This window comes from Didymella exigua (genome assembly GCF_010094145.1).
Source record: "Didymella exigua CBS 183.55 unplaced genomic scaffold M421scaffold_53, whole genome shotgun sequence".
NCBI lineage: Eukaryota > Fungi > Ascomycota > Dothideomycetes > Pleosporales > Didymellaceae > Didymella > Didymella exigua.
In genome coordinates this window covers 82,973-105,305 of record NW_022984827.1, presented here as the reverse complement: position 1 = coordinate 105,305, position 22,333 = coordinate 82,973, and the positions used below count along the sequence as shown (strand labels likewise).

Genomic DNA, 22,333 nt, shown 5'->3' with positions numbered 1-22,333 from the left:
CTGGTGTGTAGACAGTGATGGATAGGAGAGTGAGGGCGATGACGAGAGCAGTGAGGGCGAGAATGCGCTTTGGCGGTCGTTTGATGGAGGGGCGTAGGCAAGCGCGGATTCTGGGATTGGACGGCATCTTCTGTGTGTCTGTGGCGTGCAAGTCTCGCTTGTCAGCGGTTACCAGTGATCACACCTCCTCCTTCCCCTTCACCTCATTCGGGGCCACGCGTAGGTCTGCTTCTTCCTCGCCTTCCCTCTCTTCCCGCAACGCCGCCGCCTCCTCCTCTTTCTTCCGCCTCAAGTACTGACAGAACGGACTCCTCTCCCTCATCCTGCCGCCCCACCTGAGAAACGCAAACGGCACGACGCACAGCGCGACGGCCAGAAACCCCAGCAAGCTAGTCGCCCACGCCACACCGAGGGCGCTGTACATGGGCCGCGCAGCAAACGGCAGCACGGCGCCGAATGAGCTCCGCGACAGCGACGCCGCCGCCATGGCGCTCGCGGCGAAGACCTCGTACGCGTCGACAAGGTAGTTGAGCAGCGCCATGAACAGGCACAGATAGCCCATGCCAAACAGCACGCCCGCGCTCGTCGGAACCATCCAGTGCACGTCGGCCCGGGCCGTCCAGCCCAGCCAGAAACTCGACAGGACGAAGAACGGGCCTGCGATGCATGCCAGCGGCAGTCGGACCATTTCCTCGTCCTTCGCCCACGGCTTGTCTAGCGCCTGCGCGCGGGACAGGTACCAGTCCCATGTGAGATAAAAGGCGGCGCTGATCAGGGCTCCGACGCCGATGGGGAGGAATGTGAGGCCTTGTTCGCCAGGCGTGAAGCCGTAGATGCCGGTAAAGATTATAGGGTAGGATTGCAGGTAGATGTAAAAGATTGCATCTGGGTGGATAAGTGATTGTGCCAGCGGGGAGGGGCAGGCATTGCGACTTACATGCGTAACTCAGGTACAGGCAGGTGAACAGTACAAGCGGCTCGAAGCACAGCATCCTCAACGGGCGCGTGAGGATCACGGTGACAATGTGGTTGAAGTCCGTCTGCTCCAGTTCGATGGGTGCGGTGATGCTCTCGTCCCCAGTCTCTTTGCGCAGCTTCTGCGCGCGGTGCTTCAGGATGACGGGACCGTACGTCTCGGGCAAGAAGATGAACAGCGGCCACGTGACTCCGGCCAGGATGGCGCCCACCCAGAAGCCCCAGGCCCAGGAGACGACCGATATGTAGCCGGAGATGGGCGGACCCAGGATCGGCCCAAACGTCGTCGCGGCCATGAAGCCTGCCATGCTTCGCCCGCGACTCTTCGGGTCGTGGTATATGTCCGCGCATATGCCGCCCACGACGCTTATTGCGCAGCTGCCTCCGATGCCGACGAGGAGACGAAAGATGACGAGGGCAGTAAAGTTAGGTGACACTGCCGAAGTGACAGAGAACAATGTGAAGATGGCGAAGGATATCATCATGACTAGTTTGCGGCCGTAGGACTCTGATAATGGGCCCCAGATCCTAGGATACATTGTCAGGTTAAATTCAAATGGGGATGATGTTTCTGCTTACATGGGCCCGCAAACATAGCCCACGAGATACATGGAAGTAGGCAGGATGAGCTTGTACTCGTTGTACTCTTGGAAGTGTTGCGAGATGGGTCCTGTAGCTCCGGCTGGCAATCTGAACTCGTGTTAGCCGGCAAAGATAGATGTCTGCAAACAGGGAGCCTGGAGGCATACGAAGAGCCGATGGTGCTGTTCATGACTGCATGGTTGTCAGAATGATCACTACTTGCGAGCGCAGCACTTACCACTCATGATGGCCACAAACAGCGCATACAACTTCTTTATCTGGAGCTCGTCAGTATCGAGACGGTGTCGAACAAAAGTGCTCGAGCGTACCTGTCGCCAATTGTCTGGATTATCCGGATCGCCGTTCTTGAAGCGGATGATTTTCCTGGCAGGCACATCTCCATGAGAGGCATTGGAATCACGTGAACCCGCTCTCGAGGTTGTGACCACCTCCTCGATCTCATCATCCTTGGCTTTGTCAAGATCAGACGAAGACTCCACCTCTTTCTCCATGTCTCTCAATCGAGCGGTCCGAGAGCCCTCCGCATCTGAATGCCGACGTCAGTTCAAGAAGCCATTGAGAGCGTCCAGGCATGCGTACGGCGACTCTTTGAACTCCTTCGACTGCGAGCACTCTGCACACTTCGCGACGTCGTACTTCTCACAAGCGCCACGGGCGTCGTGACATGCACCCCATCGTTGAGCCGCTGCTGCTGCATCTCGCGGGAATAAGTCCGTTCCAAATCCGCGGACTCCATTGCGCAGAGCGATGATGTTCAGACTTGGCAACGAGCGAATCGAACACAGAAAGAAGCGAGCATGACGAGGGGAAAACGTGATGAGGTATTAGGGGGACTCGGCAATGAAGCGACGCTTGACCCCGCGAATGCACTTAGCATATCCGAAGCTGCAGGTTGTAGCTCAGTTGGAACTGTTGAGACGGCGCCGGGGCTAGCTGCTGAACGCGGGTTTAATGCACACACATGACGAGCATATCGGGAACGAGACCTCGATGCCTGGACCCACTTGCCGAAGCGCTGCAAGAGCCTCAATGGTTGCAATTCGTGGAGAGCTTATTGAATTGATGATGTGACTCCGCGGATCATTGGTTTTCCGCTGTTCTTGAGGCACTCCGATCTCGAAATCAGCTCCGAGGCGAATGTCAACTCCGTCTGTCAAATAACGGCGGAATACGGTAAGTTGATGCTATGTGTCGTATTACTGACTGCTGCGTTTCGTGCACCGATCCGAGCTAGAAAGTGGTTGCCTAGGTTTCGAGGTTGATACTTCTCCCAAAGCGGCCGTACAGGGCCTTTTTCAGCTCTCCCATCTCTTCCTGGACAGTCTCGAGCTTCGACTTCAGCGCCTCGACCTCATCGTCGATGGTCTGTGTTGAGCTCTCCAGGAGCTCGAGGACCTGCGGCTGAGGTAAAGAGACAAAGCAGTCGCCGACTTTGTACCTGTGTGCAGATCAGTAATCGTCCGTGCTCCTCCGCTCCCGTGCTTGTGATGGAGGCTGAACTTGACGTACGGTACTTTCTCGTCCTCATCCACGAGCTCGAGTTCTGTTGAGATCTCCTCAAGGTCCTCCTTCTCCTTCTACCCGTAGTTAGTATTGCATCCTCAGCCGAGAAAGCTACAGAAAATGAAAAATTCATTGCCAGTGCAGTGAAGCCAATTGTCTCATTTTGGAGCGCAACGCAGTGAACCGGAAACGAAACAGCAACACGACAGCAGGCGGGCCAGCACTCACCATCTTCGCCCCAAGCTCCTCCTCCAGATTCGTCTCCTTCTGATGCAACGAGCTAAACTTGTTAATCTTCTCCTGGTCCTCGCGGCGGACCTCCATATCCTCGGCGCCCGCAGAGGCCTCCTCCTCTTTCGTGAGCTGTGCTTGTTAGCGTGGCTCTGCAACGAGATGGTGAGATGAGGGACGGACCATACGACGCTGCATGGTGTGTGATGTGCGTTCCGTGGTGTGAAGGGAGCGTGCGGGGATGCAAGCTGTGCGACGGTCTCGGCGTTGTTGATGAGCTTTGAGATGGCGGGTCAACTATGGATAATCACTCGCTTCCAAATTTGGTGTTTACAGCACGCCAAGACCGTAAAATGGCAGGACGACTCGATCGACAGTTGCAATCTATTCTTCTGGGATGCGAATGCTGGGTGTGAGCGATTTTGTTTGCAATTCATATGGCACGAAGACGCTTTCATTGATGCTCGACGTGTGTTCATTAATGCTCGCTTACTGATGCCGAACGCTTCCAACCCGGAGCTCAACGCTGCAGAAATACATAGTCGCTACAAAACCTAAGATGTACACAAGACCTAAGATGTACACAAGACCTAAGATGTACACAAGACCTAAGATGTGCACAAGACCTGAGATGTGCACACGACCTAAGATGTGCACACGACCTAAGATGTGCACAAGACCTAAGATGTGCCGTCACCAACTGTGTCCTTGTGCCAAATGTCAGCAGATCCGACGTCAACAGGCGCAGCTGCCGAACCAGCAACAGCGCCCACGGCGGCCCCTGTATGAGCTCCAGCCGTCGAGAACAGCATCCAGAACACCATGAAATGCATGCCCATCAGATACGCCGCGAACAGGTTGCGACTTGTTCTCGTGGCCAGCACGAATTTGGTTACGCGCAGTACTAGCCGCTCGAAGATGTGCATGCGCTTCATTGCGCGCGCCGACTCCCGGCCTCTGAACGCAGCAAACGGCGACAGATTGGACTCGTACGCAGAGCGATAGCGGTCCGTCGCGTTGTCGGCCATCTGGACAGTCGAGGGGTTCGGGTTTGCGCCGTAGGACGACGCAGAGGTTGTGGGGCCTCTGCTGTGTGCGTTGTAGGACGACACGTACCGCGTCTTCTCGTACAGGTCGAGATTGTCTTTCTGGAGCGAGCCGATTTCAGACCGCAATGCCGAAATCGTTGTGTGTGACTTTTGCAGCTCGGCTTCGAGTTCGGAGTTGCGCTTCTTGAAGCGGTCTCGTTGGGCTGTGACCATGGGTAGGATGCCTGACCCTCCGCCCACCTGCTCCCCAGCGCGCAACGAGGCGAGCGTGTTTTGAGAGGAGTTGTCGAAACCGGAGATGATGGATGATGTGGGCGATGTTGCCCTCCCTCGTCTTGTGCCTGCAAAGGACGATTGCGGGTATCGAGACACATAGGTCCCTGCCACCGACCTGGCCGAGGGGTCAAAGGTATTCGACGCCTCCTGCTGTACATTTTCGAGATCAGCCTCCAGCGTCTCATTGAGCGCTCGTGCTTTCTCTAGCTCCATGTTCGTTTGCGAGAGTTCTTCCTCGAGTGCTTCCAATCTGCTCTGCAGGTCGTTGTGCGACACGCGCAAGACTGTCAGCTCGTTGCTGATCTTCTTGTTGCGAGCGAGCAACAGCTGCTCCAGTGTTTCACCCTTTCCTTTGGCAGCGTGGCCGTTTTGTGAGAGAGCAATCTCGGTTGCCTCGTCGTCGTCGTCGCCCGTTGCGAACTCGATCGACTGGTGATGTCAGCAGGGCTTCGAAGCAAATCTGTCATGTTCTCACCTTCAGCACGTCCAGCTCTTGCTTTACGTTGTCGTAGTCACTCCACTTCTGCACCTTTTCGCGCAAAGCGTCCTTTTCGCTCTTGAGCGACTTGATCTCCCGTTCGAGGTTGCGAGAGCCGGTCTCGAGGCGTGTGCGTTCCGAGTCCTTCTCAAACCGGGCGTTCTCAAGCTTGCGCAACAGCGATGAGTTCTCAGATCGCAGACGGAGGAACGCGGGATCGTCTTCCACGGCAATGTGCTGAGCCTGTGCAGAGGCAGTCTGGGCGAGTTCGAGACGGAGCTGCTCGTTGCGTGCTTCCACGTCGGCCAGGCGGTGGCTCGTCCGCTCCAGTTCAGAGTTGACAATGTCAAGCTCCGCAGCTGCAGCATCGCTGCTCCCCCCGGCCGCTTCCTCTCCGCCGGCCAGTCGTTGGGAGACCTCATAGTTGGCCTTGAGCTCCTTCAGCAAGCGGTCCTGGCTCTCGATTTTTTCTTCAAGACTCCTCTCCTTGGACTCCCAGTTGTCCTTTTTCTCGTCGAGGACGGCGGACCACGAAGCCTCGATCTCCTTGATCTTGCTGTCGCGGCTGTCCTGGACGGTCTTGCGGGCGGTGCGCTCCTCGTCGAGCTTCTTCTCCGAGTCCTCCAGCTGCGAGGTCAAGCTTGCGACGGTCTTCTGCAACCGTTCGTTTTCGGCTGCGAGCTTGGGAACAACCTCTTCGGCGGTCACGAGGGAGTCGACGGACGCTTCGAGGAGAGGATATGGGTCGGGGGCTTCGGAGAGTGGCGAGTAGAGCTGGAAGAAGGCGGTTTGGACGGTCTTGGACTGGTTCGATATGAGGTCAATGAAGCCCTGGTATGCTGTGCTGTGTCAGCTTCGACGAGTGCAAATGGGGCTGCGGCGGTGGACGCTACACTTCAAGAGCGCCTTGATGTCGCTGAGCTTGCTCTCGTCGTCGAGCTTGCGAAAGTCCTTTGTCTTCTGCGCGAGCTCTTTGCGCTGTGTGAGCGTGTCCCTCTGGTGTGCAACGAGGTCTGAGGCTACCGTGTCGAGTTGGGGGACGAGCGCAGTGAGGTCGATGTCTGGCGCCGCGTTAGCTCACTGCGGGCGCATGTGTGCGGTGCGGACAGCATACTCCGCCAGGCACCAATGGCCTTCTGGAACTTGTTGCCGTCGTCTGTCTCTGCGCCTTCGCCTACTGCCTGCTTCGGTGCCTCGGCCTGCGCCGCATACGCTTCAACGTCCAGGCCGCTCTCCATGGCTGTAGCGTGCGTTGCCTTTGCACGTAGGCAGTAGTGAATGTGCTGTCTAAGCCAGACAAGCCAGATCTAAGCACGGCACGTCTGCCTCGTGTGTCGTCGTCGGGCGCATCTACGTGGAGGCACACCAAACTGGGGACCATCTAGCTATCTACAGTATGCGGAACGCTAGGTCGACAACCACCGATTGGCGCGCATCTATCCGCGAGCTTGTACCTGGCGCCCCCCCCCCCCCCCCCCCCCCCCCCCCCCCTAACTACTGCGCGCATCACAACATGGCCTGCACGTAGCGCCCGCAGCCGGCATGGCGCATGTGATGCTTCTGAACAAATGGCAGCAGCAGCAGCACTCCCCCCGTCGACCCGTCTGCCGCCGCAGGACGGGCCGTTTGTCCTTCGAAAGCTCGTGGCGGGCCTGCCGCTGTCCGCTGACGGCGAGCCCGCGGATGCACGCATAACCTGTGTCGAGGTCTGGGGTAGGCACACACAGTCCCCAGCCCCGCCTCCAGTCTCCAGGCAGCTAATCCACACGCCCAGACGGCAACCTCTACGTGGGCACCTCGGCCGCCGAGATCCTCCACTTCGTCCTGCTGCCGGCCGAGGGCGAGGACCCGTCCGCAGAGCCCACGGCCATCATCGCCTCGCGCCTCGAGCCTCCCCACAGCGACGCCAGCGGCCCCGGCGTCCAGCAGATCCTCGTCCTCCCCGCCATCCACAAGGCCTGCGTGCTGTGCAACAACACCCTGTCCATCTACTCGCTGCCCGAGCTGAGCCCCGACTCGACCTTCAAGCCGATATCATGTCTGTGGGTCGGCGGCCTGGACCTCAACGAGGAAGCGGGCGATGCAGACGGCGCCGTGGTAGTCATTGGCCTGAAGAAGCGCCTGCGTCTCGTGCGCATTACCGAGAACACACCGCCCATGGCGGTCAAGACGATCGAGTACGGAGGCTGCCTGGCCTCGGTGAGGCGGGACACGTTCTCTTGCGCCGCAGACAGCCACTCGTACGCGTTGCTGGACGTGATGCACCAGCAAAAGGTCGGCCTCTTTCCCATTTCGTCTCTCGACCCTGACGCTGGCCATGTTGGAGGCGCTGTCGAGACCATCGCAGCGGCGCCGCTACCGCCCTCGAGAAGCACATCGTCAGCGACCGCCCCCCCGCAGCAGGGCCACCAGAAGGGGCACAGCCGAAGCACGAGCCTCAACATGATGGGCATAGGCAGTGGGCCCTCGTCGCGGACTGCAAGCCCCCGAGCGCCCATACAACGCTACGGCTTTGATGTGCCCGAGTCGCTGTCGCGCACTTCATCGCCAGCGCCAGCACGTTCCCCCGCTCCGTCTCCCACGCGACCGTCCGAAGGCTCTGTGGAAAGCGCTCCTGCGGACAAGCCACTGCCGCTCCCACCCGGCGACCAGAGACCCAGTGTCGAGGTACAAGAAGCTCCAAAGCCTCCGCCGTTTGTTCCACTTCGACCACATATTGCCTCTCCCAATCCCAATGAGTTCCTGCTCACCGTTGGCACCACTCCAAACGAACAGGGCGTCGCCATGTTTGTCAACTTGGACGGCGACATGTGCAGAGGAAGCATCCAGTTCAGCAGCTATCCCGACGCAATCGTAGTCGATGGCTCAGGCATCGATCTGACCTTGTCCATGGGTCCTGACATGGACGCAGAGGAAGGCTACGTGCTGGCTGCAGTCCATCGAGACGCTGCAGGTAGCCTAGAGTATGGTGTTGAGATCCAGAGATGGGACGTAGATGGCCAAGACACGAAGGCGTGGCTGAACCTCACACCGCTAGGCCTCTCGAGAGATGGCAGTACGCACGTCCCCGTGCCTCTTGGAATACGCACCGTTGTTCAGCCTTACGATCTTGTGCTTCCCGAGATTGGTGCCAAGCTGACCGTGCAACGGCTGCAGTTGCCCTCTACAAACGGCTCAGCTGGCGCAGAGACCACCAAGGCACCGCCGACTGCGCAAGAGAAAGCCGACGTTGAGTTCACGGAACGCTTGTCCAAGTTGAAATCGCGCAATGTAGTCTGGGCTGGCAACCAGATATGGTGGGCTGTCCGCAATCCACTCGTCACACGTTTAGATTCTCGCTTGGAGCAAGCTCAATTCGCAGAAGACGGGACGACCATTCGGCCAAACCGCAACCCTGTCGAGAGGGTGCTCGGCGATATACGAGGCCAAGATCCTCGCAACGAGTCCGAGTACCTCAGCCTCATCTACATTCGCCAGAAAGCTTCCGTGCTTCTCTTCATGGACGTGGTACTGCGCACCAAGACCAACATTATCGTCTTCGAGAATGAGAAGCGCATCACCGAACAAGCGCTCATAGAAGGCGAGGTAGACCCCCGGATAGTGCTGTCCATGTTGCCGATCCTGAGCCAAGAAGTCCTGCAGGGTCCCGAGGGCATCCAGATATCTGGCGGTATCACAACCGTCATTGAACGGTTCCTGCAGCAGAACCATCTCTCCACAATGCCTGCCGATGTCAACGGGCCGTTTGGTGATAATTTGCTTCACTTTGTTAAGAGGTACCTACAATTCTGGAAGCGGCGGAAAGGTATGGCAAGTGTCACAAGCGACCCAGTCGTCTTCAGCACTGTAGACGCGGCGCTACTTCACATCTTGCTACTGCTGGATCAAGGCAGTCCGAGCGGCACATCCAGCCCAGGATCCTACCGTGCCGAGCTTCACGAGCTTGTCGACAAGGAAATTGACTGTTTTGATCGAGCTGTTGAGCTCCTGGAACAATTTAAACGGCTCTATGTCCTCAGTAGGCTGTACCAGAGCAACTGCAAAGCTTCACTCAAGGCTTCCAAAGTGCTTGCCACTTGGAGGCGCATTCTCGACGGTGACGAGGACGCTGGCGGTGCCTTTGTCGACGGCGAAAACGAGCTGCGCAAGTATCTCGCGCGCATCAGGGATCAATCGCTGGTTGAGGAGTATGGTGCGTGGCTGGCAAACCGCAACCCCAAGTTGGGTGTACAGATCTTCGCAGACGATCACAGCAGAGTGAAGTTTGAGCCGACCCGTGCGGTCGAGCTCCTGAAAGAAAGGGCCCCAGGTGCCGTAAAAGAATACCTGGAGTACCTCGTCTTTGGGAAAAAGGTATGTGTCTCTCGTTCACATTTCTCCTCCACGATTAACGCTGCCAGCACACGCGCTACGTCAACGAACTGATCGCCTTCTATCTCGACACGGTAATTCACGAACTCGAGTCCAACTCGGAATCTCGCTCCACCCTCTCCCAAACCTACGAAACCTACCGCATCCTCGAACCTCCCAAACCCACATACCATCAATTCATCACCGACAATGCCATCCCCGCAGAATGGTGGCAAGCGCGTCTACGCCTACTGCAACTCCTCGGCTCCAACCAGCCAGCCACCTCATCCTACGACGTCGGCCAAATCCTATCACGATTGCAACCGCACGAGCAGGAACTAGTCCCCGAGATGATCATCCTCCACGGGCGGCAAGAACAGCACCAAGAAGCCCTGCGCCTCCTCACACACGGCCTCGGCGACTTCGACACGGCAATCAGCTACTGCTTGTACGGGTACAGTTCCATCTTCTGCCCGACCACGACGGGCGCGCTGCCCATCCCCGCCTCGGAGCTGCCCAGCCGCGCCGCGCAGTCCGCGCTGTTCACCCACCTGCTGACGGAATTCCTCGCCATCGAGGACCTGTCGCAGCGCATCGAGCGCTCGGGCGAGCTGCTCGCGCGCTTCGGCGGCTGGTTCGATGTCGCGCACGTGCTCGCCACGTTGCCGGATGAGTGGAGCGTGGATATCTTCAGCGGCTTCCTCGTCGATAGCCTGAGGCGGCTGGTCAGGGAAAAGGCCGAGAGCGGCATCGTCCGGGCGCTGAGCGATGCACAGAACAGCCAGATGAGCGCGGAGATAGTGCAGAGGCGGGACGCCGCGGGGCCGACGCTTGAGAGCGTCCGCTAATGTACGAAGTACCTATTCGCTGAGCTAGAAATATGATACTTGGCCGATGCGTTTGCACGACTCATCTTGCTTAAGCTCCTAACTGCTCGTATGAATCTCAACGCCCCTTCTAGGTGCCTTTAAAAGCCGACTCGTCAAAACCTCCCATTCAAGCCCTGATATCTCCCTGTTTCTCGCTGCATGCGCTCTTGTCAGGCCCAGCTCCTCGCGGTCGAGAAAGGAGAGGACCCGTCTGCCGCACGTGACGACAGACAGTGTCACCAGCACGCTGCCAACACCGCCCGCGCAGGGCATTGTACCGCATTTCCCACTAACGCAAGGCGTACCGCTGCGTGCCAATTGCAAGATCTGCGATGGCTTCAAGGCGGAGAGTAGTGGGCAAGTGGAAGGTACGACGCGGAGGTCGGGAAGAGCGCGAGGCGTACGTGATGCACATCTCATTTCATGAAACAATGAGACTATATTAGTTATAATTGTCTCGGTTTCCATGGAATCAGCTTTCGAGCAAGGTGTCCTGGCGCAATGGTAGCGCGTTGGTTTTCGGTTCTCGCTGAAGTTCGCCAAAGGTTGTAGGTTCGAGCCCTGCGGACATCGTCGGTGATTCTTTTTGTAGTGCTCCATTGTTTTTGGCTAGTCAATCGCTTCTGTTGGCTGCTTCAATCAACATTGAACATCTGTTCTGCAGGGTGCCTGCCAGCACTGGCACAGAAATCACCACAGTAACGGCATAGCGCGCAAACTGCTTGTCGCGCGTCATGGATTTTTGCGGCAATTTCACTTGAATCCTCACAGTAGCAACAACGCAGGGCTCCCGGGGCAAACTTGGCGCGAGACCTCGTATGACAATCGACAATGTGTCGTCGCCTTGCAACCTGCATCCCTTCCCTCGGAGCGCTATCACACGGCTACACGACGTTTCATCAACGATACGCGGGCGGGAGATTGCGACTCGACAGCCATCTCCGGTCACCGAGGTAGTCGATCGCAGACCGTTTTTGATATGAAACGGTCGCACGAAAGACAAGTCGCCGGAATTTGTGGGGCCGGGTAGGTATCTGTGTGCACCGTCGTGACTGCGGTGTCTCGGCTCAGGGACTGACAGCTTACGTGGCTTACGCGGACAGGCTGTGACGTCAGTGTGCGATTTTTGTGACTCGTCGAAGTAGCATTGAAGGGTGGGGGGAGGGACTTGGGAGATTGAGATGGGCGCGGTGGTGTGTTAGCAAGCTGTTGGATGCATTGTTGCAACGAGCTTGTAATCCTGGGTAACCCCAGGATGCGCCAAAGACGAGGTTCCCCAGAGGTCCCATGATCTCAGCCTGGTTGGTGGGGTCTGGTGGGGGATCTGCTGCGGAATGTCTTGGAGAATTATGGACGTGTCTCGAAGCAACAACATGGCTTTCTAGACCGCACGATGAGATGAAATGCTTTGCGCATTTGCTAGATCACGCTGCCTATTTGCGGATCTATGGAAAAAGCTGGGCATTTGTGCCGGCATTCTAAATTGCTCAACGGTGAAGGTCGGGATGGGCGATCTCAGGTGTGCAAACAACATCCTCCACAGAGTGTGGCTCGTAAGACTCGATGGCGCCAGCTGGGCCTCTGTCTATCATTGAAGAGCAGAATTTGCATACAATCTCCACCTATCCGGTTTCGATGACCGGCTTCGACGTTGGGAAGTTTGAAACGCCCGCGACCGGATGAGCTACGTTAGTCGCGGAAGAGCGAAGTCAACAAACGGCACCTGTTGAACGGAGTGACTCCGCATATGCGGTCCTCCCAGGCCCACGGCACCCAGCCGCGCTTGTTCTTTGAGATCCCGCAGGTGGCCGCTGCTAGACCAAGGGCCTGTCGATCAGGCCTAGAGGCTAGAGCCTCAGCTCAACACCGAATTTTGCAAGTTCCAACACAGGGATTGGTTGCGTTTTCGGGTAGACCTGATACGCCATTCGACAGTCGCAAGCTGTGCGCAACGTTGAACAGGCTCACCGACTTGTAGGTTGCGTGGCCTGAGTGGAGGTAAAGCGCGCGATTGGTTCACTATGAGGCAGACTGCTGGCGGGGTTACGGGCTGACAGCAAGCGCGCGGATGGGGTTTCTTCATGTTGAGTAGAAGATCGTGATGTATTCGAAGGGGCGCAACGGAAGACTCATAAAGACGACCGAAAACGATCTTAGGGAAAGTTGTTGAGAGTGTGGAGGAATGTAAAGACTTCGAAGCGGGGTATTGTCGGTGCTGAGGTCATAGAATCGCGCAATACCCAATGTGGAAGGGTTGAATTAGAGAAGAAGAGCCATGTGGGGAGCCAGGTTGTCGAAGTCCGGCACTGTCATGTCTTGCACTACGGCAGGCGTACGCGGCGAGTCGATCATCAGTATAGCGCGTGGTAAGCACGGCAAAACATCGTAATATGTTGGTCCTGCTGTCCGGTGCGGTGGTGGTGAAGAACATCTCTTAGCTGACGTGCCAGGCCAATTGCTCTTCGCGGCAGAAGCTTGAAGAAGATCATGCTCTCTCCAAGCCTTTGAGCCGCGAGAAGGTCCTTGAAACCGGTCGAGAGCCTAGGTATGTTTGCACTGTGTGAAGGCACCTGTAAATCATGTAAAGTACGCATGAGGAATGGATCTTCAGATCACACGCGGTACGAATATTATGATCAGGCCAGTGGCAATGACATAGCTAAATGGCTCTGCTCTTGTACATCGATCCCAAGAGAGAACGAGTGTGGAAAGTCGACTGCCGGAAAACGTTTACTTTCACTTCTTTCGAAGCAACCACTCAAACGGTTTGCCGCGGCTGCCCATTCCGTCTCGAATACCGGCTGTCTGGATACGCGAAAACTTAATCGTGATGAGAGCATTTAAGGCGGGACGGCAGTGACTAGAGAACGTTTGCGGCTCGCGCTGGAAAGTGTGTTATACAAGCATGCTGTGGTTGCAAACCCTCGAGTTGTGTCCTCCTGAAAGATGAGGCGAACACGAATTCTGGCGGTAGGTCCTCCAGGACCGAAGCGGCAGGAGCGATTTCTCAGTAGTGGCAACTGCCCATATTTAGCCCTGGTAGTGCCCTAGTCGCCTAGCAATTCGCGTCATCCCGGTTCGTTCTGCAAGAACAGTGGGTCTGTCTGCATGGTGCAACAGCGACACAGCCCACCTTCAAGTGCACGCTGTGATTATAGGGATTAGGCCACAAGATGATGGCAAACTTCTCGCGAGATGTTGGGGGAGCAGGCATGTTTCGCAATCAAACAAGATGATGGCAAATGCACATCAAACACGATCTCATCTCCTTGATCGCGGGCGGGCGGCTTCCCCACGCATTAGCGAGCGCCGCATTGTTTATCCCCGCCAGACGCGGAATGTTTATTGACTGCATGCAGTTGATGAGCGACGAGCCTGCAAGCACTGCAGCGATCTCAGAGGTGGACCCTCGTTATGCCGTATCATTATGGCTGCTCTCGATAGCATGCATGCCGGGTGAGCGAGCCGCGATGAAGATATCTCGTCCTCGAATTGAACAATATATCGGAACCGCTGCCTGTCTACAAAGCGGGGTACCAACATGTCGGTGAGGTCTGAAGTCGCGGGCTTATCCCTCAGACATCGTTAGATCCTCTTATCGATGCACGGCAGACGAAACCCTCGCGTCTCTAGCCTACGGGTGGAGCTGCGTGCTTCACGCCGTCTCTTTGCAGGCGTGCAGCACTCCCAGCGCCTGCGCTCACCATCTGCTGCAAACGCTCAGCCGCGTGGATGCTGGTGCGTGGGTCCTCCCAATGCGGCCTGCAGTCGATTGCTGGCTGCTCGCTCTCATGAGTCGGGCTCGCAACTCGCACACTGTTTACTGGAACCGTCTCGTATTGGTTGAGGCTAAACGCGTCGAGCCGTGTATTTTTGGCCGCGTTCAAGGAGGTACGGCAATCGCGCACGCAGATCTGACAAACACACACAACGCGCAAATTCGACGGCTGATGTCAAGAGCTCTTGGTTGTCGTGCATAGACCCTAAGCCAAGGCTGCTTCCGGGGCATCAGGATTCCGAGGCAACGCAAACGCACGCTCGGAATGCGCGAGGTCCTCCCATTTGGTGAGAAGCAGCGTGAACATCTGCTGTGGCCGCTGGCTAGCAGTCGGATTGCGCTCCGCGCGCGGCAGCGAGACAGGCTGTGGGATGGATGACCCTGGATGGCAGCGAAAATGGTCGCAGTGGAGGTGTATACTATGTAGGGATGGTGCTCGCGCTGCTCAATATCAGGCGTGCTCGAGCACCCTATAGGCCAGGGACGGCGACTGGGGGTGGAATATGTACCATTGTGCAGCAGGATGCTCCGATGGGCCATGCCGCTATTGAGTGCTGTGGCGGTCTTACGCCCCTCCAAGCGGCCACGGGCGAGCAGGCTGCAGTTCCTAGACAGTGTGCCTAGGCGATCGGCGCAATCGCAAGCGTGGTGTGCGAGCAACCGCGCAGAGCTAGAGAGCGAGCAGCCTCGCTCCCCTCCTGCTGTGCGCAAGATGAGGGCGTGTAGCGCAGTGCATGTCAGCGCGCACCGCAGAACAAGACGAGGACAGCAATCGTCGTGGGCCGCGAGCGCAATTGCAAGCAGACGCACCAGAACCGATGCTCTGGCTGGCGTGAGCTTCGAGTGAAGATTATCGATGGCCTGTCTGCTAGCACGACCCATCCACTCCAGGTCCGTGTGCGAGTGCCATTAGCGTGCTGCCCCCTTAGACACACGCTCTCTGCCGTCGACTCCAACTCTTCACCCGCTGCCGCCGACGAGAACCCTCTCTCCATATTTTTCCTTTTCTGCTTGCTTCTTGACCCCTTCGTCGTTCGCCGCGCCCACGACTCGAGTGACCGTCCAATGCACGCTTGAACACTGTCTCGGGAGGCTTGGTACACTGCTGCCATCTCCGTCGCACCCACGACAGCCTCTCCGCGCCCGCCCGCCGTCGTTGCCTTCTATTCTCTGTTTTAATAGCTTTTCTGCTTTCCTTTGTACCAGGTACTGCTCTCTGCGCTATCTCCCGGGGCCCGCTGCCTCTGCGGCCGTTCCCAGGGGCCGCCGCCCGTCGCCCGTCACGCTGCCCTGCCTCCCTTCACTCCATGTCCGTCCACGACCGCCAGTGGCCGAAGACTCGCCTTCACCATCTCTTTCCATCGTCCATCACACAGAACCGTCACATGACCCGAGTGCTGCTGCTGACACTGCTGCTGCGTAGGTTTCACCCTTCTGAGAAGTCGCCCTCTTTGTCGACAGCAACCCCCAGCCGGCCTCGATCGAGCCTCGGCAGCCGTGTTGTAGTGAGGTCCCTATGGCTCAAGTACTTGCGCCAATCTCCCAGACGACCTCCTCCATTACAATGCCCTATACTCCCGACTCGTACCAGAATGCGCCGTCGCAATCCCACCCGCAGCGCCAGCACATGCAGCGAAACTACAGCGGGCAGACGGGTGCCACTGGCTACAGAGGCACCTCTGCACCGATAGCACCATATGCCTTCTCCAGTACACCCCAGCTGCGGCAGGACACCCGTTCTGTGTCGTCGCCGAACCCCCAGGCCGCCCAGCAGCAGCCCCCTAACCGACAGCAGGCTCGCCTCGGCCATCCATCCCACCCATCGTCCTCGTCTGATTCGACAGTGTCGACATCCGGCTCTTCCAGCCGCTCGCTTGCACACGGCTCGAAGGATGACAGCGATATCAAACCAATTGGTGACTTCACTGGCATCACGTTGTCGACCGCCATCCCCGATCTGTCCCTTTCCCTCGACGACGCCCCTGTGAAAGCCTCCCCTGGCCGCTATAGGCGAGCCGCCGGGAGGACGGATTCATCTGCCAGCATATCGACCGGCGGCTCCACGCCAACAGCGACTCAACGCTCATCGATCGCCAGCACACCCACAAACTCGACTCACGACACGTCAGTTGGCGACGCCGATCTGACACCAACCGGTAGGCCCGGGCACAACCGGGCGAACAGTGCGGATAACACCCTTGTGCAAGTTCGCACTCAAGATTCTGCGAAGCGTTACAGACGTCGCAGTTTCGCCGGTGTGGAGGGTAGCAACGGGGAGCCTATCACTGCCACCCCCACCGGGCCTGCTTCAGCTCAAACTTCAGCGCCCACTACAGTGCGACCTGGGTCAAACTCGGGTCGACCTGGCAGCCGGCCAGCCTCGAGTCACAGTCATCAAAGACAAGGCAGCGCCGGTAGCACACAATCGAGCACATCGATGAAGGCAGCAAATGCCGGATCGGCTGCCGGTAATGCTGCTGTAAAGGGCGCAGAGCCTGCACGACGAACTGCACCTTCTCCCTTGTCACAGCCAATCTCCCCGCCCGAACAATCGAATCAGCAGATTGGCAGCGAAGCCATGAAGCACCTGGCAGCTGTTAACGAGAAGGACAAGGGGATGAAGTCGCGTCTCAGAAGAGCCTTCTCTTTTGGCAGCGCCGCCGAGTTGAGACGTGCTTCTGCAGAGAATTCCGTTGCAGCCGAACGTGCAAGACTGAGGAAAGACAGATACCAGACTGATGACGATGCGGAGCAGGCCGCCATCATTGCGAAGCAGGAAGCTGCTGGCATTGGTGCTGGTATCTACTCTGGCCAGGGCGGAATGGGCTCGAACGACAACCTTTCCATTCAGTCAGCTGCTTCGTCTGCTTCTATCATGCTTCGAAAGATGGGCAGTGGGATGAAGAAGGGTACCAGGTCAATCAAGGGACTGTTCAGGCCGAAATCTGTCATTGGCGTTCCAGCTGCTGATGGGCCAATCTCCAGACCCAGTGTTGGCCAGGTCTCAATGGTCTCGGTCGAAGCCGAACGCCAGAAGGTCAACGTCAATGCGCACGCACACGACCAGGTCCGTGGCGGTACCGGCTACCCCAGGCTCGAGCGCAACTCCATTGATGCTGGGCGTACGGCAGAGATTGTCAACGCCGATGGCTCCATCGCCAATGACATGGCGAGGAAGAGCATCCTTGGTGGAGACCGTGAGCGAGCCGAGATCCTTTCGAACATGAAGAAGGGCATCTTGAAGCGTAAATTGCACCCTTGCCACATCTTAGAATAGTATGACTGACATAACACAGGCAACGGAACCAACTCAGACTCTGGATCACCCACTATGCGACCTCTTGATGGACCAAACCCTACGTTTGCCACCAATGCCCCAATCACCCCTACACATGAGAAGGGCAAAGCGAATAGTGATGACTATTTCACGAAACCCCCGAAAATCACGAACGGAAGCACGAGAAGTCTGCCGGTCACACCAGCGGCCGGGAGGAATATCTCATTCAGCCCTCGCATTCAATTCCACGACGCATGGTCACCCCATGATTACGACCGCCGAGGAGATATCGCGACTTGCAACAGGCTCACACCCATGCTTGCGCAGCAAATCAAAGAAGAGCTCAACTCTTTCAAAATGGTACGCAGTGACGCTAAGAGGTCAAGCTGGACACTTGCTAACACCACGCCTAGGAAATGGAAGTCCACGAGATGTCGAAACCTCACACACATTTCTTCTAATGATTATGCATCCACTTCTTGGACATGGCGTCTTGGCGAATACCTTCCGACCTCAGTACTTGGGATTGGAGCACACAGCATTTACGAGTTGACCGTTAGCTCAAGTTCCATTTTCTGGTTACGACGGATTTGTCCTTTTCTGTCTTAGCGAGCATTTACAACCAGTTAGAGGAAGCAAGAGGCATGGGAAAGGGGAACGCACCAAGCGAAGGACATAATGCTCCAGCTCGACATTTTCCTTTCTGTTGCTTCTTTTCTTCGCCGAATCTTTACCGGTGGTCCCGATCCAATCCTGAACTATTTCTTACCTCTACCTCTACTCTCTTGCGAGCAAAATCCATCACTAGGCGCGGATTTTTGGAATTGATAGTTGCGCTCTCTTCATCTCCTCCTTATCTCATTATGGCGAAGTTAGTGCCTGCGAGTTTCGTTGCTGGACTCACTTGGCTGGCTTCAGTGGTCCCATGGTAGTAGCGGTAGCGGCTCTTGAGCGTCTCGGGGTTTGTGCCGACTAGTTGTGTAATTGAGAAGCAATAAGCCGTGTTCTCTCCGCTTGATCTACAGGCCATCTCGTCTGCATCCCGAGCTCACCTGTGGCTGTCGCTACCATTTCATACACTTGTGCCGTGCACATCAAGCATCATACAGAACACCCGCTGCCCTGACGACCGGCTTCCCACCGATCAGCTTGCACGAAATCTTCGACAAGGATTCAATCTCTGCCTCGAATGAAAGGCTTGCACTGCACATGCGACTCACCAAGTCATACACGGGCCCGGGAAGGCTTCCTTCGCCTCTGTCACCATGGCAGCCCGAAAGAGGAGCGCTTGAGTTTTCCTTCCTTCCTCGGCCTAATCGTGAGCGAATGCACTTGGCCGATTGTCCAGTCTTCACTGCTCCATTCGATACCGACGACGCTGGCGAGCCGTCCACCACTCTCCTTACCACTCTGGATCAACAGTGGCCGTCGTCGTTCCCTCTCCAGTTCTGCACTGGAGGTACAAAACCACTCTCAGAGTCCACCCACGCTGCTTCTTTCAACATCCATGCCACGGGGATGATCCTGCGTCCAAACTCCTTGGGCCTACAGCAGCACCGGGGTTCTACTGCCGGCGAAAACCTCTGATCGTTTGGAATTGAGGCATGTTGCATCTTCTACATCCAGATACTTGTTCTCGTCTTCATCTTCTCCTCCTTCGCGGACGTGGCCCTATCTAACATATTGCACCGCCCAGGATCTGTGTGACGACTGAAATCTTGCAGCACCCATTCTAGAGGGCTGACTGCTTGTCGACATTGTCCGCTGTCGCGGCAACGACGCGTGCGATGCTCTTAAGTCCTGTAAGCTCGGACAAAATCACGCACTCTCGCCAAACTCAAGGGGACACCTGAACGTCTTGGAAGAGGGCTCTTCGATCCAAATGGAGCAACCAAACTTCAACATGGTCTTTCACACATGAGACAGAGCACGAAGAATACCAGGAGGAGGGTCTTATCGCAGGGTATAGAGTCGGATCAGCACGCTAGCAAATCGATGTAAATGGAAAGCACATGCGAGAGCAGTGGTTGTGAAGTTCTTAGTAGATTCATCTCTCTGTCATACATCTTGATAATTTGCAACATTGCCGTGCTGTGAAACTTTGGTAGACAACATGAGAGCCCAGTCATGTATTGCAAAATGCCTCCCGCTAATCGCTCGCGGATATGGTAAAAGGAACTTCGCAATGGAGGCGATGCACTGTATGTATGCTGCATCTTAGCTAGACCGTAAATGCATGCGATATATCGGCCGTCAAATATGTGTTGTGAGTGTCAAATGCTGCTGACAGGGTCCTGACAGAGCGTCGTTAGGCTGATGCGCGTTCTCGGAGCTGTCTTACACGACAGCGCCCCCAAGGTATGAGAAGTCATCCATAATCATATCGAGCTGACTGGTCAAACTCTCTCGCTGAACACTGATACGCTTCGGTCTTAACTTGATCTCGTTCTGTATCGTCTCTTTACTCCCGATTTCATCTTCAGGCAAACTGTACCCCTGGAAGCCCCAACCAAAACACGCAGCCTGTCGCCTCGGCATGCTATCAGAGTGCTGGATGTCGAGGTTGAAGAGATCGGAGCCGAATGACATGGCAGAGAGACGGAGGGTATGGAGGTCTAATTGTGGTGGTGTGGAGTTACGGTCGCTAGTGTAATCGTCTTCGTCCACTTCAACAATTGTTGTACTCTGGGCTTTGTTGAAGGCTTGCTCGGCGAAGGAGTAGCGGATTGACTGGCGCAAAGGCGAGCCCGCGCCGCTGGAGACGCTCGTTGCTGAGCTGAAAGTTGGTGATGTAATACCGTCGTCCGAAGTGACATAGCTGTCGAAGCTGCTCCATGTGGAGAAGTGACTGCGCTGCTTCTCGGAAACTTGCGGCATGGGCTCACTGTCATCCTCATACGCTGACAAAATTTCGTCAGTCACAGCGTCTTCTGTATCTACTCCTTGGACATGTGTTGCTTCTTCTGACGGCAAGGTATTGCATGCAAACAGTGGGTCAGGGGTCAGATATCGAGGAAGAGCAGGAAGGTCTTGCTGCAGGGGTACTCCCCACAAAGCAGGGCTGCAGCTTCCCCCATAGCTTGATGATGGACGCTCTCCAGCAGTTAGCGCCAAAGAAGTCACTGGCTGCTTCAGGACTGGAGCTGGCTTAAAGAATTGAACCTCCCTAGCTTGCTGGATGCCACTCTCGAACTCGTGTTGGAATTTTGGTGATGCAATCCACGGGTTGGTTGCGTAAAGGCTACGCTTTGTTCGTCTGGTGTCCGCAGAGTTGGCTCGATTGCGGCCAGGCTCAACGCCGAATTCGTCACTGATGACGGTTGATGGCATGTAGGATCGACGGCGCTGCACAGGTGTTTCGTTGGCTGGCAACTCTGCAATAAAGAGCTGCGCGTCCATGAAGGGATCGACTGGATGAGATGAAAGTGGTGACAAGTCTTTGGTGATGGTGGATGTCGAGGGTGGTGAAGGAGTGGATCGATGAGGGCGGGAGAAGTTCCTGGGCGAATGTGGAGGTGTAGGTTGGAACGCCGGGAGAACACCGGCGACTGTTGTGCTGATAAGAATAGGCGCGCTGATATGCATTTCCCTGACATCGGGTGAGCTTCGCGACCTTGAACGAGCTCGCTTGGAAGCGAACTTATCCTTCAGCTCTTTGAAGTCTGCGAAGAGTGGCGTCGAAGGGAGCAATGGCGACGCAGACGCGCTTCTAGCATGTCGTGTTACGTTTGGCGATAGGAACTGGTTTGCTGACGGATATGTGGCAGACTTCGGAGCCCAAGGTGAGGACAAGGGCAAAGCATAGGCTTCGCGGTTGGCGCTGCGAGGTCTTGGAGACGGCAATGGCTTGCCTGGAGGGACAGGTGTCAGATACCGGTCCTTTGGATTAAGTGTGAAAGCCGACGAGCCCTCGATGGAGTTGCTGCGACTGCGCCTCTCGATTGGTATCTCGAGCACATTGACGCTTTGTCCCGGCAGCAAAGGGCAAACAGTTGTCGAAGGCTGCGAAGAATTGTGGTACTCCTTGTCACCATCGACTTCGTACTGTTGCAAGTCAGCAATATCCAACGCAAGAGCACCGCATACTGACGTAGTACCAGTATGTGCCACCCATCTTCAACGGGCCGTCTCGTTTCGGTGATAGCATGCTGAGGTCGCCGTCGCAGAAGATGTCCGAGAAAGTGAAGCAACCTTTCCAGATGCTGTACCCACCTCGGGTATCAAGGTTAAGACTGTAGCGCTTGGAGAAGTTGTCCCAGGATCCGAGTAGCACTACACTACGAAGTGCGGCCGGGCATTGACTAAAGAAGGTTATAAGCTGCACAGGTCTGGCGGCGGCGCAGAGGGGTACACATACAAAAGGAACGTATGCAGCGTGGTGTTGTCCATGATCATAAGCGCGGCGCAGCTAAGCCGCTCTGAGTAAGAAGGATGATATGTGAAGCGTGTAGGCGTCTAAATGCTGGTATACTGCATGTGAAGGTATCATAAATAGAATGCCATGAGAAAAGGGTGTGTTGGACTGCAGCAGCCGCGTCGGCCGTTTGGTCTGTTCGGAGAATAGTCCTGCAGTCAGAACGGCGATGATCGCTGATTGGAAGCCTTTCGTAATTTTGGTGCTAGATGAAACTGATGCTCATGCGCCAATGCGTGCTTGCGGTGAGGCTGACTGGGGCTGATGCAGGCGCAAGGCTCTGGAGGACCGACAACTTGATCAATTCCAAAAAGAGTAAGCGTAGATATGCAGCCGGTAAGGAAAGTCAACGCAGTTCCGCTTAGAAGTTGGTGGTTCCGATGTGCTTGCTCCGTACTGGTTCAATTAGCGCCAGTTGGTGTTCGCGAGGTTTGGTCAGGATCCAGCCTGAGCGCTTAATGACGGCGTGCGAATCGCTGATAGAGGTACCACTTGAAAGAGTCTGGCGGGGTCCAAAAAGCCTTGTATGT

The 22,333-nt window shown here is 56.3% G+C and overlaps 7 protein-coding genes and 1 non-coding gene across 8 annotated transcripts; 3 read left to right on the top strand and 5 right to left on the bottom strand.

Annotated features, from left to right (window-relative positions):
- Positions 1-178: 178 nt before the first annotated feature.
- On the bottom strand, positions 179-2,069 carry M421DRAFT_75966 (membrane transporter; the record flags this gene model as incomplete). Its single annotated transcript, XM_033597181.1, has 6 exons — positions 179-885; positions 938-1,503; positions 1,555-1,665; positions 1,725-1,749; positions 1,796-1,835; positions 1,887-2,069. The coding sequence occupies 6 exons, from the start codon at positions 2,067-2,069 to the stop codon at positions 179-181; spliced, it is 1,632 nt and encodes a 543-aa protein (XP_033443474.1).
- A 499-nt stretch (positions 2,070-2,568) lies between these two features.
- Positions 2,569-3,747, bottom strand: M421DRAFT_329371 (Prefoldin, subunit 4). Its single transcript, XM_033589370.1, has 4 exons — positions 3,496-3,747; positions 3,310-3,444; positions 3,088-3,155; positions 2,569-3,016 (listed from the first exon to the last, which is right to left on the bottom strand). The coding sequence occupies exons 1-4, from the start codon at positions 3,508-3,510 to the stop codon at positions 2,824-2,826; spliced, it is 411 nt and encodes a 136-aa protein (XP_033443473.1). The 5' UTR covers positions 3,511-3,747; the 3' UTR covers positions 2,569-2,823.
- A 4-nt stretch (positions 3,748-3,751) lies between these two features.
- On the bottom strand, positions 3,752-6,500 carry M421DRAFT_426033 (uncharacterized protein). The gene is made up of 4 exons (XM_033594273.1): positions 6,230-6,500; positions 6,009-6,176; positions 5,113-5,954; positions 3,752-5,066 (listed from the first exon to the last, which is right to left on the bottom strand). The coding sequence occupies exons 1-4, from the start codon at positions 6,351-6,353 to the stop codon at positions 3,993-3,995; spliced, it is 2,208 nt and encodes a 735-aa protein (XP_033443472.1). The 5' UTR covers positions 6,354-6,500; the 3' UTR covers positions 3,752-3,992.
- Positions 6,501-6,683: 183 nt separating this feature from the next.
- Positions 6,684-10,313, top strand: M421DRAFT_9861 (uncharacterized protein; the record flags this gene model as incomplete). Its single annotated transcript, XM_033598635.1, has 3 exons — positions 6,684-6,828; positions 6,890-9,468; positions 9,516-10,313. 3 exons carry the CDS (start codon positions 6,684-6,686, stop codon positions 10,311-10,313), a joined length of 3,522 nt encoding a protein of 1,173 aa, XP_033443471.1.
- Positions 10,314-10,821: 508 nt separating this feature from the next.
- On the top strand, positions 10,822-10,907 carry M421DRAFT_t127. Its single transcript has one exon. It is a non-coding gene; the product is annotated as a tRNA-Arg (tRNA).
- Positions 10,908-14,249: 3,342 nt separating this feature from the next.
- M421DRAFT_329205 (uncharacterized protein) lies at positions 14,250-15,340 on the bottom strand. Its single transcript, XM_033589369.1, has 2 exons — positions 14,622-15,340; positions 14,250-14,553 (listed from the first exon to the last, which is right to left on the bottom strand). The coding sequence occupies exons 1-2, from the start codon at positions 14,992-14,994 to the stop codon at positions 14,318-14,320; spliced, it is 609 nt and encodes a 202-aa protein (XP_033443470.1). The 5' UTR covers positions 14,995-15,340; the 3' UTR covers positions 14,250-14,317.
- Positions 15,341-15,628: 288 nt separating this feature from the next.
- M421DRAFT_9860 (uncharacterized protein) lies at positions 15,629-17,850 on the top strand (the record flags this gene model as incomplete). The annotated part of the gene is made up of 3 exons (XM_033598634.1): positions 15,629-17,357; positions 17,409-17,749; positions 17,803-17,850. The coding sequence occupies 3 exons, from the start codon at positions 15,629-15,631 to the stop codon at positions 17,848-17,850; spliced, it is 2,118 nt and encodes a 705-aa protein (XP_033443469.1).
- A 1,545-nt stretch (positions 17,851-19,395) lies between these two features.
- Positions 19,396-21,983, bottom strand: M421DRAFT_329202 (uncharacterized protein). Its single transcript, XM_033589368.1, has 3 exons — positions 21,747-21,983; positions 21,480-21,690; positions 19,396-21,433 (listed from the first exon to the last, which is right to left on the bottom strand). Exons 1-3 carry the CDS (start codon positions 21,782-21,784, stop codon positions 19,727-19,729), a joined length of 1,956 nt encoding a protein of 651 aa, XP_033443468.1. The 5' UTR covers positions 21,785-21,983; the 3' UTR covers positions 19,396-19,726.
- Positions 21,984-22,333: the final 350 nt, after the last annotated feature.